At 34.9% G+C, this 19,478-nt stretch overlaps 1 protein-coding gene across 1 annotated transcript in view; it reads right to left on the minus strand.

The window, feature by feature from the left end:
- Positions 1-3,225: 3,225 nt before the first annotated feature.
- The window catches only part of LOC122030402 (sacsin-like), a 31,967-nt gene continuing 15,714 nt past the window's right edge, over positions 3,226-19,478 (minus strand). The window contains exons 6-13 of the mRNA XM_042589607.1: positions 18,279-18,496; positions 13,501-13,772; positions 8,366-11,366; positions 8,147-8,279; positions 6,568-7,088; positions 5,560-6,480; positions 5,302-5,478; positions 3,226-3,763 (exon numbers count right to left, since the gene is read on the minus strand). Of these exons, the coding sequence (XP_042445541.1) occupies positions 3,566-3,763; positions 5,302-5,478; positions 5,560-6,480; positions 6,568-7,088; positions 8,147-8,279; positions 8,366-11,366; positions 13,501-13,772; positions 18,279-18,496 (5,441 nt within the window). The 3' untranslated portion in view covers positions 3,226-3,565. The remainder of the gene's footprint in view (positions 3,764-5,301; positions 5,479-5,559; positions 6,481-6,567; positions 7,089-8,146; positions 8,280-8,365; positions 11,367-13,500; positions 13,773-18,278; positions 18,497-19,478) is intronic.

Below are 19,478 nucleotides of genomic sequence, written 5' to 3' on the forward strand. Positions count from 1 at the left end.
ACCGGTCGCTCGGCGCTCATGGCCTCCGGGAATGCGCATACCTCGGACCGGGCGGGGAAGCCCTGCTCATGTGCTCGGATGGGATTGCGCCTTATTGTCCTATGGCTCGGCCGAGCGGCCTGTCCGCTCAGCCAGAGACTCTTTTAACTTGAGCATCGGAAACCCGACCCCTGGTTGGGCTGTCTTTCGTCCGGCCTGGGAGACCCCTGGCCAGATGTTCGGTCGGCCGGATGCTCGGTCGACCCGCCAGTCCGCTCGGCATGACCTCTGTCCGCTCGGCACGACCTTGGGGTTGACCCTCTTGACCATTGATCTCCACGTGTCGTTGACCTCCCGCCAACAAGGGTCCCTCGTCCTTACCACCGGATCAGATAGTATATTTGAATTTCTTACAATCCCAGAAATGCATAGGAATTGAAATGAGTGCAATATGAAGTTTCTAGATCTATCAATGGATTTTGAGCAAAATCCACTGATTGATCTAAAGAGCTTAGATTGCACCCATTTCAATTCTTATAGATTTTTGAGATTAAAAGGAGTTCAAATATATTTTCGATTGTTTATTTCAACATTTCGAATGTATTAAAATGTAATAAAGAAGAATCGATAAAAACCTCAGAGCTCAATATTGGATCTGATATGATTCCATATCAGATCCATGATATTCCATAAACTATTCAAGGCTCCTCACCTCCACCTCTAAATAATTCACACAACGAAAAAAATAATTCATGGTTAGCAAGGTTGGCTTAGTGCTGATGAGTTCCAAATTCAATTTTTTATAATCGACCTCTCAAATCATGAAGATGAAAATGATCAATGGTCCACTAGTGTCATATTATTGTCAAGAAGACTAAAGTTTGTTTTTGACGGTATCAACAATTGTAAATGCATGGTAGCATATAAGACTTCGTTCAAATTTATAGTGTAGAGTTCATACTTAAGAGAATAACTGATTATGATTGAGCTAAGATATCATATTATCGATTATTTATCTCAATTTTTTGAAGGTGTTAAAATGTAATAAAGAATAATCGATAAAAATCTCTACATTGGGTTTAATATTAAGCTTGATATGATTCCATTTCATATCCACGACATTCCTTAAACTATTCAAGGCTCCTCACCTCCACCTCTGAATAATTCACACATCGAAAAAAAAAATAATTCATGGTTGACAGGGTCGACTCTATGCTGATGAGTTCCTAATTCAATTTTTATAATCGATATCGCTAATCATGAACAAGAAAAGTGGTCGATGGTCCACCAATGTCATACCATTGTCATCAAGTGTAAACTTTATTTTTGGCAGTATCAACAATTGTAAATGCATGGTAGCACAAAAGACTTCATTCAAGTTTATAGTGTGGAATTCATACTTTAAGAGAATACCTAACTATAATTAAGCTAAGATATTATGTTTCATTAACTTATTGGGTCTAATATGAAATCATATCAAGTCTAACGTGAGCTTGATATGAAATGATATCAGACCCAACGTGAACCTGATATGATTCTATATCAGACCCAATATGAAAATTTTTAATGATTCTTCTTTATTACATTTTAAACGTTCAAAAAATTAAATAAACAATGGATAGAATATTTAAACTTCTTGAATCCACATAAATCTATATAAACTAAAATGGATGCAATCGAAACTCTCTAAATCCATCAGTGAATTTCGATCAAAACAAGGGGTGAGTATTCGGTCCATAAATTAACTAAATTAACCAAAAACCGATTTAATATTGGCTAACTAAATTAACCAAAAACTGATTTAATATTGGCTAACTGAATCGAATCAAAATTTTACTAAAATTGAATTAACCAAATCGATTATTTTGATTAACACCGAATTAATCAAATCAGTTATTTCAATTAACACCAAATTAACCAAATTTATTTTTTAAAATAATAAAAAAATTATACAAAATTAATATCAAATTAACTGAATGCTCACTCCTAATCAAGATCCACTAATGGACTTAGATATTTCAAATCGCACATATTTCATTTCCTGTAGATTTTTGGGATGCAAGGAATTCAAATATGCTATCCATTATTATTTCAGTTTCTCAAAAGTGTTAACATGTAAAAAGAAAGAATCGTAAACAATCTCAACATGGTCTGATATGAAATCATATCAGGCTTAACATGGACTTGACATCATTCCATATCATGCCCACGTTGGGCCTGATATGATTTCATATTAGGCCCACATTAGGCTTGACATGTTTCCATATCAAATCCAATGTGGAGATTTTTATTGATTCTTTCTTATTACATTTTAACACTTTCGAAAAGTCGAAATAAATAATGAATAATATATTTGAATTTCTTGCAACCTTAGAAATTCATATAAACTGAAATGATAGATTTTAACCGAAACACACTAATAGACCTAGAAAATTCCGATTGCATCCATTTAAGTTCTTGTAAATTTCTGAAATTACAAAAAGTTCAAATATATTATTTATTATTTATTTAAAATATTATAAAAAATCAATTAAACTTTATAAAATATTATCCATATGTTATGCATGCATGGTTCTGTGGCTGAAAGGTCCAGGAGTCGATCCCCGGGGTGTCACTGCCTGGGGTTAACGTCTCCACTATACACTTTCCACATGTGTACCTGCATTTACCTCCCTCCATATTCCTGGGACCGGCTCTAGGGAGCCGCTGATGTGGCGGTTCCACATTTTTTTTTTTATGAAAAAACAAAAGAAAGGAAAAAAAAAATAGATCCGCTATCTTAGCGATCCCCTAATACCGGCCCCACAGATATGGAAAGAGGTTCATGCAGGTACACAGGTCATAGACGCATAACGAGATAAACTTCAAATCATCAGTTCCTGAGAGTCAACTCCTGACCATTATGCCAGAGATATCATCCGTCCACCGCCTGCGATACGCTCTGAGGACAAGAAAGGAAAAAATAAAAGAAATTACATATATAGGAGAAAGGAAAGAGAAAAAAATGATTGAAAAAAAAAATGATAAAAAAAATTAAATTATCAAAAAGATAAAATAGGGAGTGCATTTTAAAAAAACATCTTTTGACAAAAACAAAAATAGCATGCGTTATTCACAAATTTAGATGCGCTATTTGTTAAATTGCCAAAAGGGAAAAAAAAAAAAAAAAAAAAAAAAAAAAGATATACCTGATACATATTGGGAGCCCATGTGGCAGTCCAGGTGTTTTTGCATCGAAATGAGAACTTACTAAATGCTGCATCGACAACTATCAATTTTATTTCCATCATAATCCAACAATCAATGCCTAGCTTATGATGATTGACTATACAAAACATATAGAAATGAGCATGTATTTACACGCTGCTTAAGGAGATAATTACAGGGCAATAAATGTTACTATGAGAACAATGGGATTTTAACTCGATCACCTGGCAGACGATTCTCCCAGGAAAGCAACCGCAAGCTTACTACCAACAAACAGCTCTATAAGCATTTTTCTTTGGGGGAAAAATAATAAATAGCATCTGAAACCTTCAGTGTTTACTAAGATGAGCTAATTTCTGTGTCACGCCCCAGGAACCAGTCATGGTCTGAAGATCTTCATGGTTTTGGAGACATGGGTACGGCAAAATGGGCACCGAGAAACCGCAGCAGAGCATCTTTGACATAGAACATGCCCACAGGGGACAATAGTGATGTTCACCTCCGCGCTCAAACACACCCGGCATGACCATGCTGCTTTGGCTGTATCAGCTTCTCTCACTGCAGTGTCGACCTTTTCCTGAAAGGTTTTGTGCGAATTAGATGGCACATATAATTTTATCTACTGTAAGAATATAATATTTCTCGTCAAACCAAAACGAACAAAAAGACCAACAGAGAATCCACTTTCCTTGTATTTGGAGATTTTCATTAGCCTAACTTCCATCCATGTATGCTGTTAATGACCACTCTTAACATAAAAATGATTTTTTAAATGCTGATTGGATTGTCACTCCATTAGCAAGGATAAATTACAGAATTCCCTTCTAACTTCAAATAAGCTTTTGTTGCAGTTGCATGGGGTGAAGCTAATTATTCACATTTTCAATCAGTTAAATTATCATGTGAAGATTTATATACGGTAAGGAATGATTTAAGAGAACAATTTTATTAAATCAATTATAGTAAACAGAAGCTAGGTCATGGCTTCATGTATGAGGACGGTGAGAAGGGAAATTAATTAATTGGGTTAGGACATGTCAGCCTAAGGGTCAGAATGCAGCAGCACTAAAACTTTGGAGATGGATAGCAACAATTTGTTCATAGCACAGGGTTCTTGACAGTAGTCTTTCATGTTTTGAAGTGTCTATCAATAATGTCAAAATGAACCATGGCCACCCGCTGATACTGATAACGTTGACAAATGCAACTTTCGCCTATTCTGACATAGGTGTTATGGTACCAACTTACCAATCAAAACATGAAGATTCTATTCTAGTCACTTATCCTTCAAATCCACTTGTGGATCATGGGTAGAAGATAAAACATTGTAAAAGGATAGGAGATGGAAGGGAAAATGACACCAACTGGAGCACCAACAAAGAGGAGCAATGCTGGGGTTGTTTTAACCGAGATGTATCTCATATAATGTACCTATCTTTGTACCAATTTCAGTTATGTCAATGCAAGTTCATCCTTCAATTGTTATCAAGATATATTTATGGATATGTTGAGAAACTAATTCGCATACGACATGCCCTAGGAGCATTATTTAATCTAGGTTTTGGAAAATGACAGGGCTAATCTCACTTGGACACTACAAGAACCAATACTATCATTGGATGCATGACACTAGTTTTAGTATCAGGATATAATACTTTTGTAATGAGTTCTTCAAAATTCTAATTCAAATCACTTTCTAAGTGCTATAAGAGTATTATTTTGGAGGTAAACTAAGTGGAAACAAACAAATCTCATAAGTTGATCTTGGCTACTTTCAAATGTACCAAAGTGTTCAAACATTGAGTGCGTTAGCCTGATTCAATATTTAAACTTAAAACTGTTTCAACCAGATACCGAAATACTTGCATTGCACAGAATGATCCTTTAAAGCTATCATTTTAAGATCATAATGAACTACCACGTAAAATTAGAATACACGTTTGAATGATCCTTTAAAGCTGTCATTTTTAAGATCATAATGAACTACCACGTAAAATTAGAATACACATTTGAATGATCCTTTAAAGTTGTCATTTTTAAGATCATAATGACCTACCACTAAAAATTAGAATACACGTTTGTATAAAGAAAATGCAAGAATAGTTTGTGACAAACCTGCTCGACCAAAAGGGCAACTTGAGATTCCTTCAGCTGTTCTTGCAGAGTTAAAGTTGTTTGGAGAAGTGCTTGCTTGTCAACATCCATATTTATTCCAGCAGTTGAAAGCATGTCATGAACTGCTTGCACCAGTTCTTTAGCAGATACTTTGCCGTACTGGAGCTCTTTTGGATTCTAGCATAAAGAAAGAAGTTTAGCATTATTTGCTAGGTTAAGATAAAATAATGCATGATAATCAACATAATATCTGCTAACCTGGATTTTTCTTTTCTCATTCCCAGAATCCTTGGATGTACGTCCATGCAGCATTCTATTTTTCCTTGTATCCTCTCCACTACCCCTACTAGATGATGATGGCATGGAACAAGCGTCAAACATAGAAACACTTCTAAAAGAGAAGACATTTGAAGAAAGTAGCACTTGGGTCTCTCCGAGGGCAGTATCAACAGTAAGTCTGTATAGTGCCTGACCAGCTGATGGCTTTACATCTTCTGGAACCCTACCATACCTAAGTTTTTCCCCTTCTCTTCCACTCTTCCAAGCAATTATTTCTCCTGAGTAAAATGGTCGAAGTGGAAGGAACTGCACTTGAAGAGCATCCTGAGATAATAATTCTTTTCCCATTAAAGTATTGGTCTTACTTTCCTTTCTAGCAATTCCATGTTCAGAACCTAATTTTAGTGCCCTCAGAACTGCTTTCTCTGAATCATCAGGGCAGGCAAAAAGTGGCCCAAATGGCAAAGTTACTGGTGCCCCAAAAACCTGGCTTACGACTATTGCAATCACATCGTAAACTGTCATAAAGGATGGTGGTTCTGCAATCAAAATATGATCCATTGATTTGTCAATGAAGCAGAGAGTTTGATGCTTCATACTATTTTCCCATTCAGCAATTGAGGACTGCTTGGTTAGGCGTGTAATATCCAGGCATTTGGGAAGTAAAAGAAATCGAGTGTGAATTTGTTCAGCAAATTGCAATTTTTCAGCAATAAGTTCCATTAGATGCTTTATTTGGAGAAAGCCTAAGCTTTCAAGTGTGGGATAGTGATGGGCTATGTTGCTCATAAAAATAGACACTATCTCTTGCAACGATTTGCTCAAGAGTTTCTCCTTCACCCTCGTAAGTGTCACACCCCGAATCTGGCTAATAATCTGTAGTTCTGGTTCATCCAATTCCTGCATAAAGAACACATCAAATGTTCCAATTCAAACTTGTAAATTTATTAGCAAGTATAAAAACTGGCACAAAAGCAATTCTCTCACCTCAATGACAACGTCAGATATTTTATTGATACCCAAGGCCATAACGATACTCTCTGATAGCTCTGGATGAGCAAATCTTAACCTGGAAGTATCTATATTACTAAGGAATTGAGATCCATAGAAATCAACATACACACAGGATCTTGCCAAGACCAGCCTGCAGCCATCATCTGGGATGATTGCATCGGATAGCCAATCAAGCTCATTCGACATTGAATTAGAAACCTCAAGGCACATAAAATTGAGAACTGTGATTACTGCACGGAGTTCATTGGGATTAAGGCGTTGATATCCACAGGATTGTTGGATGTTTAGAAGAAGCTCTCTAGCAAATGAAAGAGTAAGAGCCTCCTGCATTCCCATTTCTTTGAGGATCCTCACATATGGTAGATATAGACTGGGAAGTTCAAATGCAAATGGTGAAAGGTTAGTTGCCAGACGTACAAAAAGTGACTTTGCAGTAACCAAGCGAGTTCCATTTGCCACCGGCACAAATGCCACCTTCTGCAATTCCATAATATCTGCCAGAAGAATATAGGGACAAAATAACTACAATTGCATCACAATTTATTAAATTTTCATAATTGATAGCTTCCAGTTGTGTAAAAGAAGTAAAAAACAACCTTGCTTCCATATTTGAACGATCTAATTTAGCATCAAACTAAAACACAAGTTTCTGAACTTACAAAATCCACAAATGATAACCTTACAGCTAGTCTCAACCAACTTACACATTGAATCAAGAATGAAAGACAAAATATTGTTTCACTAAGGTTCTAAATATATTGATCCTGGTATTCTTCCAATATATTTTAAGAAACCATTTACATAGGGAAAAAAATGGAAATATTATGTCAACTCCAAGCAAAAATAATCATGTTGACAAATAATCAACATGGTCCCTTTTCTTGAGACATGAGAGAGCATGCTCATCATTCTAAGTGCTTTTATGTCTGCAACATGATCTTATCAAAAGTTGATATACAAAGATTATCATACTTGAGAATAATATGTTTAATGATTGTGTGTTTCCACTCCTTTGATTTCTTTCCCTTTTGATTGGCAAAGCATGTATTATCATGAAACTTACAAGACCAAAGGAATATTTTTTGAATATAGACATTTTCACTTACAAAAAAGTTTGCAGCAAACTAGTTTAAGTATGAACCACATCTTCCCAATTGTAAATGAAGATTACTTCTTAGACCACCGGTACACCTCAAGACTTCTGAGCTCAATGTTCTGAATTATTCATTTCCCATGTAATCACTGAAATGTTTATTTAGTGTATTGACGGATCTGTTGTGAACTACTCTATTTCATTGTTACAAGTGGATTATACTGCATTCAGACAATCCAACTTGTGATTTTCCAGAAGAGATCGCTAAATTTAGAAGATATGCAGGAAAGATGTTTAAGCATCTCTTGGACTTTTCAGCACAATCCACATAACAATAACAGAAACACTATAAATTTAAATCCTACTCATCAGCTAGTAGATCGTTTTTAAAGCTCAAGGTAACAAATAAATTTATTTCAAAGCTACACACAAATATATACTATATTTATATGTTCAAACCTGAAGAAGAGAGAGTGCCCCATATCTTATCCATGTACTTCAAGATATCTGAAAAGGCATCTTCTACTGTCATAATGTTCGTTGATGTCGGCCAGTGAGCAAGGGTATCTTCCCCATTCTCTTTTCCAACAACCTGAAACCAATTTTCTCACAATTTAAAATTTGTAAATATTTAAACATAAATTTGAAATTTTCCATATATTAAATGTGTTCATCCACCTGCAAATGTTTCAAAACTTTAGAAAAAACTGGAGGGCTCCTCAGGCGAAATGCTCCCCAGGAATATTCAGGAGGAATAACATTTTGCATGCTAAGAATAGGTGCAATAGTCCAACACAACGGCCAATCTTTTGACAAGATAGCTTCACTATATGATGTAAGTACTCTCTTTCCACCCTTCTTACCACTGATACTTGGGAAACCTTTCTCAGCAGGTACAAATGAAATCTTACCAAGATTTTCACAGAAGTTGTTGTCATAGAGGGATGCAAAATTTTCAAATATTGTTTTAACCAACGAAATAGCTAAGGTCCATATTTCCAAGGAAACTTCATTTGTATTACCTATGAAATCAACCTCAAAATCATCTTGATCTTCCTTGTGAGAAATGTTTTCATTTCCTAGTTTCTCTATTTTTTTTGCACATTCCAGTATGGTATCAACTTGAGAAGATGTTCTAAGCCCAGTTTTCTTTAAAATACGTAGCCAACCATCAGTAATGAACCGTTCCCCAGGAAATTGGTTGTGTTCCCCAGAGAAGATTGATGCCAGCAAGCAATCATGAGGATCAAACAAGTCTCTTGGCTTGAATAACTTTAAAGAACTTTCATCAGCATTCCGTACAAAGTTAGTCTCTTTCAAAGAGTTGATTACAGTCGCATCCAATTGTAGTTCTTGCCAGTTGGTGTAAAGGTAAAGCAATATATCTTCCTGTTCTTCTGATGTTTTCTGCTCAAATTCTCGCAAAGCAAATCTCACTAAGACATCTTGATTTCTTAGCTCATGTACTCCAAGAGCATGGAAAAAGGCATTTGCCTCCATTGTATTAGAAAGACAGAGTTCATCTCGTGGGTGAAAGAATGCAGATTGAGAAAGGATGCATTGATCAGGGCTGTACAACCTAGTATATGTACCCAGAACTGTTCTAAATATGGGGAGTTCTCTCAACAAATCTATCTCTTCTCTTCTGTAAGGGCATACACTGGATGATTTAACCTCCTGAGCAAATATATTAAATAGACTATCACGCTCTTCATTGAATAAATCAGCAGGAATGGAAAAATGTCCAGCTATTTTAGCAGCAAGCAACTTTGAAACAACTACTTGGCCAAGAGTTTGAGAAGGTGCCGGGAAAATACTATCAGGTACACTACAATGAAGGAAGGAGGCATCATATACGGGTATGTTGAATTTATTAAGTACACCAAACAACCATGGATACCTTGACTTTGTCAATTCAAATGCAGAATAATACTTGTTTTGCTCCAGCTGTGGAATAGCCACAGACAAAGCCAATGAATCCTCCCCTTCACTATTGGAGTTTGAAGCTCTATTTCCAAGATCTACATCTGCAACTGGTGGTGCAAAAACAAGGTGAATTTCTTTAACACGATACAACACTGACTTATTCAGAATTGCAGGAATCAAAGGCCATTCAGATATAAGTGAAAGTTCTCCTTTTAAGGCCGTGAAGGTTTTCCAAAAAAGTAGGATCCATTTGGGAGTGGGTCCATCTCCTTGTGATTCAGTATACTTCTCCCATGAAACCCAAGGAGTTCTATTACTGCTCATCGCATGACTTACCCATTGCTCATTAAAGACAAACCTCAGATTGCTAGAGAGTAGGTGGGCAGAGAAACCTCTCAATTTCAGAAACCTTTGGATATCCTCGTCAGAGAGAATATCCGTTAAATTATGTCTTTCTAAACATTGTGCATGGATAAATCTATAAGCCAAAGGTTGCATAAGCAATTGCTGCTCTTGACTCCCTATCCAAAGTTCATTAACTCCAAGCCTTACAAGATTATTTGTTGCTGTTGGAAAAGGTGTACCTTTGAGTTCATAAACTGCAGAAGGGAGTATCCTATCGGCATATGGACCAATGCCCACAGCAGAAGATCTACCCAATGTATTTCCTGCCCTCCCCATATCCTCAACAACACCACGCCCAAAATCATATAAAGCTTTGCCAAAATATGACATGATTTCAAGTGCATCACCACCTGAACCACCAGAAGTCTGGGGAGCACCTTGATTGTGCCTATGCCCCAATGTGTTAGGGGGAGTGAAATTTTCAATCTGCAAGTTGTTACCCTCAGCTGATCCATCAGATATCAATAGATTCAACGACGGCTGCAGTTGAATGTCAGATAGGCAATATTCCAACACATCGATATAGGTATTGATAGATCTAAGTGAAACAGATGAAGAAGATTTGAGAAGATCACGAACCATCTTAGGCTTGATTGCTTTTATCTTAACTCCAACAGCCTGAATTTCATTGACCAGTTCCCAGGGTACAGAAAAAACAGGATAATGTTCTTTTATGAAACTGCAAACATTGGTTGGTGGCAAGCTGCTATCATCTCCGCCTCCTGATTGAGACAGAAACATGCCCTCATCAACTTTGACAGTTTTACCTCCATAAAGTTGCCAAACAGGAAGATCAACAAGGCGAGCATAAAAAGGCCTTATAACTTGATCAATTAGAGTTTGCCAATCTGCTTCAGTTTTCTTAGATGAATTACCACTGACAGCAACAAGTGCCTTAGAAGAATTAAATGGTTGTTTAGACCTAGGCCAGAAATTATAAATCGTATCACCATAAACCTGCAAAATAGAGCACAAGTCACTTGTGATGCTTGGGTCAATTGTAGAATTTAGGGGTTCCTTCCTGAGCCTTTGAAATTCCAAAACCAATTCAACATATGCATCTCGAACACACAACATCAATTCTCTGTTCCAAGCTTCAACTATACTATTACTAGCTTTAAGTTGTCGCTCTGACATGTTTGTTTCATGACAACGGCTAAAGAGATACCGTCCACCATCGTGACATAAAAGAAAACATCCAAGCAGAGTGACTGGCATACTTAGAGTTCCAGATGTGGGAAGAGGAGACAATATGCAGCTAGATGTATGGGCACTTAAAGGTATTCCATCATGTGATATATGAGCTGCAACTCCAGCAACAGGTGTCAAATCATAAGCAAGAAACCTCCTGAAAAACAATCTCTCTCTTCAACAACAAAGGGAAAAAAACAAATTCTTTTTTTCCAAAATAGGATGTATAGAGAATGAAAACTTTAATATGATTCTAACAAATGGTAGGTAGATGTTTGCCAATTAGTATTGTTGGATGATTAAAATATCCTTTATCCACTAAAATGAGCACATTGTTGATGGTTCACACAAGATTTTATTAAAGTTGAATACAGTTTTAAAACATAATTAATGTCACTTTCAGAAACCTCAGTACAAAATAGCTTCAAAACAAAGGGGATGAAATATGAGAGTGGCAAATGAGATGTACAGAATGTTCCAAACCCTACAACATATAACATACTAAACCTACTAAAAGTACGGAAAATATTTTTAAAATAAATAAAGGAAAACTATAAAAGCAATCAGAGTTTTAAAAGACAAAAACTACAAAATTTCCAAAACATGTGAAATTTGTGTAAACTAGATACGAACATGTAAAACATCATGAAATGCTTAAGAAACAAATAAAACAATATAAAAAGTATTAGTTCGATAATATAAATATGTCAAAAAGAGGACAACTGATGTACACTAATTTTTAAGTAACCAACAATAGAAGTTTGTCATATACTTAATCTCTCTATAAGGATGGGTAGAGGGATGGTCGAGAAGTAGAAGTGTACACCTGGGACAGTAAAGATTTGGCACCGCCTAATTCTCCAAACTCAATGAGACCTTTTTGTCTAACTTCAGTTCTGAAGCTTTGCAAGTTCAGCACGTCTAATTTTCAGTTTCAATCATTCAGAGATGACAGACCAGTAAGCTAACATGGTCTAACTCAAAAAACAAGGACACTATAAGTTGCAACTCAACCAAACCAGATGCACCTTATCCAAGTCATGTATGGCTTTGAAATATCTCATTGCTAACCAAGGTAGTAAACAACAACAACCAAGCTTTTATTCCACTAAGTGGGGTCGGCTATATCCATCCTCTTACACCATTGGGCTCAAACTCCTATTTATATCATCATCTAAATTTTAAATAAATTTATCATATTTTATCATTGTTAATTAAGTTTTCTTTCGTCTCCTTCCTCGATTAATGTGGGTATTTTTCATAATCTCACATCGCCTAACTAGAGCATTTATTGATATCTAATACATGTTTGTACCATCTTAAACGACTTTCTCTCTAATATTCTTATTTTTTATCCTCTCCATCCTCGTATGCCTGAATCGGCAATGAATAGGTCATAGTAACCTTATTGTATACTTAGGTTTAATTAATTTAACCCTAAGTTAATTCCTCAATTAACTCTCTCTTAAATGGTTATTCCAAACATGCATTCTCTAAGCTTAATCGGTTCATCCCCTTAAATATGTTATACAGACTCTGTTTAAATTCTGAAAAAATTCTAAAAATTCTCAAAAAAATTCAATAAGGTTATTTCTCCAATATCTTGCATTCTCCCCCGCTAATTAAAATTTGATCTCCAAATTTACTGCTCAAACTCAAGGATCCTCATCTAAGGGTAATAATTAAGCATCACCCCCATATACTAGTCCATCCTAGTATCATGAACAAATCCCTAACCATGAGGGATTTAAATGTTCTCTTATGAAACCACGTGATGATCTACTTCCAAATATATAGTGATGACTCTGTGGGTTATGAGCTCACCGTACTATCTCCATGATTCTCATCTTCTGCTCATGTGCTCAATTCATAACCCAACATTAAACTCCATATAACATAACTAGTCTAATAACTATTTTACTTTCCTTTAAACTCTAGAGGTATGTTACAATCACAAAGAATAATTGATGTCCTCTTCCATTTCAACCATCATATCTGTATCCTATGTAAAACATCTCTATCAACCCTTCTATCTTTTTGCAAAAAGATTATAGATGCTTAAAACTCTCAGTTACAACCACACTAGTAAACAACAAAAAAATAAAAAAATAAAGCTTTATCTAATATTTGTTTCTCAAAAATATGTTTAACTCAGCTACTTGGTAACTTGTTGACAACCCTTATTAACAAATTTCCTTACATTGATAATTGAGTACTGACTAATAAATAAAATTGTTAATCCATGATACTCCTGATTAATTGAAAATATTAATTTAGTCTTGAAAGCATACCTATCAAGGGCCATGTTTCGTGTTTGTCCAGATCCCAAACAAAGCACAACAAGCCATTTGTCGATGGATATACTATCACCATTAATCACCTGAACATCTATCACATTTACCTTTGTCACTGCACTAGAGCCACTAAACAATCTGGTTAACTGAAACTTTCTCCATTTCTTTTCTGAAAATGGATTCCTCGAAAATGTAGGAGAAGGATCCACAGATACAGAATAGTTCAATGCTGGGCGCAAACTCCCCTCCTCCCATGTTGATAAGGACACCTGAAGCAGGGAAGGAAAGTTGTATGCCAAATGTGGATACATTGTAAAGGTACTATGAAATCAGACTTCAAAGTTGAAAAGTACAATTGTTGAGACTCTTGAGAGAAATACAGCAGTTTAACAATATCTAAGCAGAACAGAGGATTTTAAATTCCAGCCCCTCAAACAAATAATTGGGTAATGGTTTCACCCACAAATTGGGTAACCAAGCACCATAACATGAGAAACTAACAAGAGATATATTTTAGAAAATATTAAGTTGATTAACAGGTGAGAGAAGAAAATATATCAGCATCAACTGTACATAAGCAAAATGCCAATTGTTTATTCCCAATTTTTTCCTACCATCTAATTAAACAAATATAGGATAGATTGGAATCCAAAATTCAGAAACTCAAAATAAAAGTGAGATATCTTTGACTAAATATCTAGTGCCTCAACAGCATATTGCTAGGCCAACTAAAAGTAATGGTAAGTAATAAGGCAAGTTACGCACTGTTGAGGACCTAATTGTAATATTGCAAATATATGAACTTCCTAATTAATTTTAATAGTAATGTTTATATAAAGGTAGAAACTGACAACTGCTCCAAGGATATAAATGCAGCTGCACATAATCTTAGAATTACATATCTACTTTGGTTCTTTGTGTGAAATTCCATTTTCTATTCTCTTTCCCACAATAGTCTTTGGCTACAATGTTTGGATGTTGTTGTGCCCAAAGGATATTCATATATCTCCACAATGACATAATATTGTCCACTTTGGGCCTAAGCCCTCATAGTTTTGCTCTTGGGCTCTATCAAAAAGGTCTCACACCAATGGAGATATCTTACATCCTTTTAATCCCATGATTTTTTCCATCTCTTTTCAATGTGGGACTTTGATTATATCCCGACAATCCTCCTCTCAAACGAAGGACCACAATTACTCTTATGGTTCGAGCCTCCCCATGAGAATTCAGTCACTCTTGACCTGCTCCGGACCCTCCTCATAAGTATCTGATCACCTTGACCTGCTCCGAGCCTCCCCGCGAGCATCCGGTCACCCTGACATGCTCATCTAGTCATCTTTGGTCTGCTCCGGGTCTCCCTGCGAGCATCCAATCATCCTGACCGCTCCGAGCCTCCCCGCAAGCATCCAACCACTCTTGACCTGCTCCAGGCCTTTTCCGCGAGCATCCGGTCATCCTGACCTACTCTGGGTCTCCCCGCAAGCATCCGAATCCGGTCATTCTACATGGCATTTGGTCTTAGACCATGCCTCTAATACCATATGTTGTGTCCAAAGGACATTCACATATCTCCATAATGGCATAATATTTTCCACTTTGGCTTAAGCCCTCATGGCTTTACTCTTAGGCACTACCCAAAAGGTCTCACACTAATGGAAATATCTTACATCCTTTTAAACACATGATTTTTTCCATATCTTTTCAATGTGGGCTTTAATTGAATTCCCAACAGACGCACTTACTTTGTGTAAATATATATGGCCCCGGAGCAAAGATAAATAATGTATCTATTAAGTGTCTTTTATAAGAATGCTAAGTTGAAAGAAGACACTAGTGTTATCTAGAATTACATCAATCTTTCATTTCAATCAATGCAACATTTTCAAGTCCACTTCTTTTTCTCCATCTTAACTATCACACCATAGGTGATAACTAAGGTGCTTTCTGTGCCGACAACATAGTCTATTCCATCATCTTATATTGCACAATGATTGGCACCTGAATTTTCAAAATGGGCACTACTTCTGCACTGTTCAAGCCTATGCTGGATACCAACAATTAATTCAACACCAGCACTCCCAATGGACACTTGACACCTTGATTAATCACTTGTTAAAAATTTCTAAAAACAGTTAGCACTAAGATCAAAATCTGTCTTGAATACTCATACACAGTCCAAATATTTTTCTTGCGATATGTTTTCTGACCACTTTCTTTCTCTGGTTGTTTCCTACCTTTGTAAGAAGAAAAGCCTCAAAATTCAATTGGTAGCAAAAGCATACACTCGAATATATAATGCTAACTATACGGATGCTTCCTGATAACCAAGATTGCTTTGAGATAGTCTTTTACACATTTCAGAGGTTGTATCTAAGTGGCTGCTACATGAGCTAGATATCATAAACGCTTTCCTTTATGATTATCTTGATGAGTCATTATGGATCTACCTCCTGTGTTGGTTGCTTAGGAGGACTATGCCCTTAGATGTAATTGAAAAGTCATTAAATGGGCTGAAGTGGCTTTCCAAAGTATGATTTGGTAAATTCAGTTATGCATTTATTCAATTTGGCATGATCACATACTTCATATACATTTAGTCTTTGGCATCGCCTCTTAATCTAAGTTATTCTCCTTATTTATATAGATGGTATTACCACAACATGATACAGGAATCACGAGGTTTAAATTGTATCTCCACCAACACTTCCTAACTAAAGGTTTAGCTAGCCTAATATATTTTCTAGGCATTGAGGTTGCTCGGTTATAGGTGTACATGTAGTTTATATACTTGAAGGTGTTGATATGCTAAGTGCTAAACCATTTGGCACTCTTATGTATCAGGGAAGAGGAGTTAATATCTAATCAAGGAAAATATTCCAGATTGGTCAGAGAATTGAATTATCTTTTTCTAGACTTAACATTTCATTTGTCACAATTGTACTTAGCGAATTTTTAGAGTCTGCATGTCAAGGTTATTAGGAGGCAATTTTGAGGATTCTATGGTACTATAAGCCATCCTATGCAAATGTTTCTGATGTCATGATTTAGGTCGCCTTCAAATTACAGGTACACGAACCAAAATTAGGCAACTCCCCACAGATAATTCACGTCAGATTATTATACTCTTGGGAAGGAATCTAATATCTTAGAAAAGTACAAAGAGCAAACTCTAATGGCTTGATCAAAAGAAAAAGCCAAATACATGCTATGTTTATTGTCACATGTAAGCTTGTTTAACTTAAACAACTATTGAGCAAACTAATCCTAATACTAATGAAGCTACATTGTGAAAATAAGTCATTTACATTGCCTCCAATCCAATTTTCACGAGGATAAAACGCCGAGAAAGATTATCATTTTTTTTAGAGTGATACAACATGAGTAGTTCATTACGTTTTCTGTTTCAACGACCAATCAATTTTTTAACTGTGAGAGGTCCTAGTTTGAGTATATCTATAATAAGACGAGGTTTTAATAAAAAATTTAAGCAAGCTTTAAAGAAATTGTTATAGACTTAGCTGTAACCCTGAACATATACAGTGGCCTCACTATAAATTTTCACAATAAAACTATATAAGTGGAGCGGAAATCTAGGATATAGCGTTAAAGCTTCCCCTGCCACACATCATTAGTCAAGACAGGTCAACATGGTAGTCAGAGGGTGTATACACATTGCACAAGAGAGGTAAAAGGATGATATTCTTGTAATACAACTCTTGTCATACTGTAACTATTTACTAATAGGTAACGAATTACGTAAATAGGTAACTAATTTTAGTAATAATTAGTACATTCTAATCTGCAATAGATTAATTATTAATAGATAGATACTTGGATGATGCATAACAGGTACTAAAATATTTGATTAATAACACTAATTAGTATTAAAAAAATAATAATATTATATGAAATATCATCATCAAAATTGGAATAATTATAAATTAAAAACATTAATTAATTAGTTATTTGATTAATTAAAAAATATTATCATTAATTATTATTATTATTTGTCAATTAATATAAATAATATACATAATTAAGTTATTTAGCTGATTAATTTTATTATATTGCTTATTTACATAATATAATAGGAGATAAAGTTCAATGACGTAAAAGGATTCATATAGCCAACATCACCTAGTAAGATAAGGCTTGGTTGTTATTATTGTCGTTTGCTTATTTACATAAATAACTTTAAACATAGTGATTTAAAAACAATGATAATTAATTGATATTCTGAAGAAATTCTTTACTTTGATATTAATATCTAATAAAATATAAATTTTAGATACGTTATTTTTGTTATCTTACACATTAACATAAATAATATAAATAATTAAGTTAGTTATCTGATTAAGAATATTATATTATCTATTTACAAGAACTTTACAGATATTGATGTATAAAGAATGATAACTAATTGATATTCTAAAGAAATTTTTTACTTTGAATAAAATATAATACACGTTAATTTTAAACCTTTTGTTATCTTACACATTATGCAATTTTATTTTATTTTTTATAATTCTTTGACTTTTATCATGCTGATTCCTCTCTAGCCAATCCTATCAATCCAATATAGTCATTATCTAGACTACATTATTGGAACATCTGTCACTCATACAAATGTCAATTTTAACAGCCATATACTGAAAAGAAAAATCAAGCAAAGAAATAGTGAAGTAGCTAACACAGCAAGAAGTAATGCACATATAAATTGGGACAATGTAGAGGGGGTTGATGTGATTATTGGTTACTTAAGACATTCTTACCTGAAGAACCGACTTTAAGTATAGAAGTGCCGAAGAAGCATGTTTCATAAACTGGTCAAAAATATGCTTTACTTTCAAACAATCAGATTCTTCTGCACTCTTACATTTTGATGATATAGGCATGCGTATAACAACAGAATTAGAAGATGATACTGAAGTTTCCTTGCTTATAAGCATTGGACTGAATTGATCACGAAATCTCTCAGTCAAGTCAGTACCTGCAAAAAAAATAAAAAATACAAGCTGAATCTACAAATACTAATGAATATTCTGCACTATAGAATTTGATTGATCACACTATAGGCTTGTGAAAAAATATTTTGCTCATGACCTAATGGAAGCAGAATAGTCACACAAAACCATGGTATTAAGTATGAAATTCAACACAGATTCAGTGACTGGTTGGAACAATTCCAATCACTGTCCAATATTCAAGACAATGCCACATACTTAGGTCTACACCTATATTGGATCCCAGAGTAATGTAATTGCAGACCATGCACCTCAAAATCCTTGGGTGTTTGATGATATAATTATCATTGAAAATGATAAGGCAGATATCATTAAGCTTTACGGTCTTTATATCCCCCTACAAAAAGTAAAGACATTTCACCAAACTAAAATATTAAACGTTTAGTCCAACAATGCTAATTTTTCAAATATGTAAGCATTTGGATTATTATATACAAATGGGGTTTAATCCGATTATTCATGCATACAACAAAATCCTATATAATCGGCATAATCCTATATAAATAGTATGGTATTCCAATCCATGGTAGCAGCTTCAAGCATTCTAAAATATATTAAAATATCTCAAAGGAAAATTTTTGCTACATAAGGATAAAAGTTAAATACCAAGGCATTTGTTAATGCAAATTCTGCTAGGCCTGTTGTTGCTAAGAGGTTTATTTCTAGACATAAGGCTTAAGCTAATCTTGAAAATAAAGGTTAGATACATCATATGAGATAATGCAGTTCAAGTCTTATGGTCTCAAATTTACAGGCTTTGGACCAATGATTATGTAATATAAGAATAAAAGTATTATCTATATTGTAAGTAATCTAGTGTTTCATGACTACTAAATAGATCAAAAGTAGATACTAATTCAATATTGATGTTATTCCCAAAAGGATAAGCATGCCATGCATAATTTCTTTGAAAAAATCAACTGTTGATACTAGACAGAATCACTCGGC

The sequence above is a fragment of the Zingiber officinale genome, chromosome 10B (assembly GCF_018446385.1).
Source record: "Zingiber officinale cultivar Zhangliang chromosome 10B, Zo_v1.1, whole genome shotgun sequence".
Classification (NCBI taxonomy): Eukaryota; Viridiplantae; Streptophyta; class Magnoliopsida; order Zingiberales; family Zingiberaceae; genus Zingiber; species Zingiber officinale.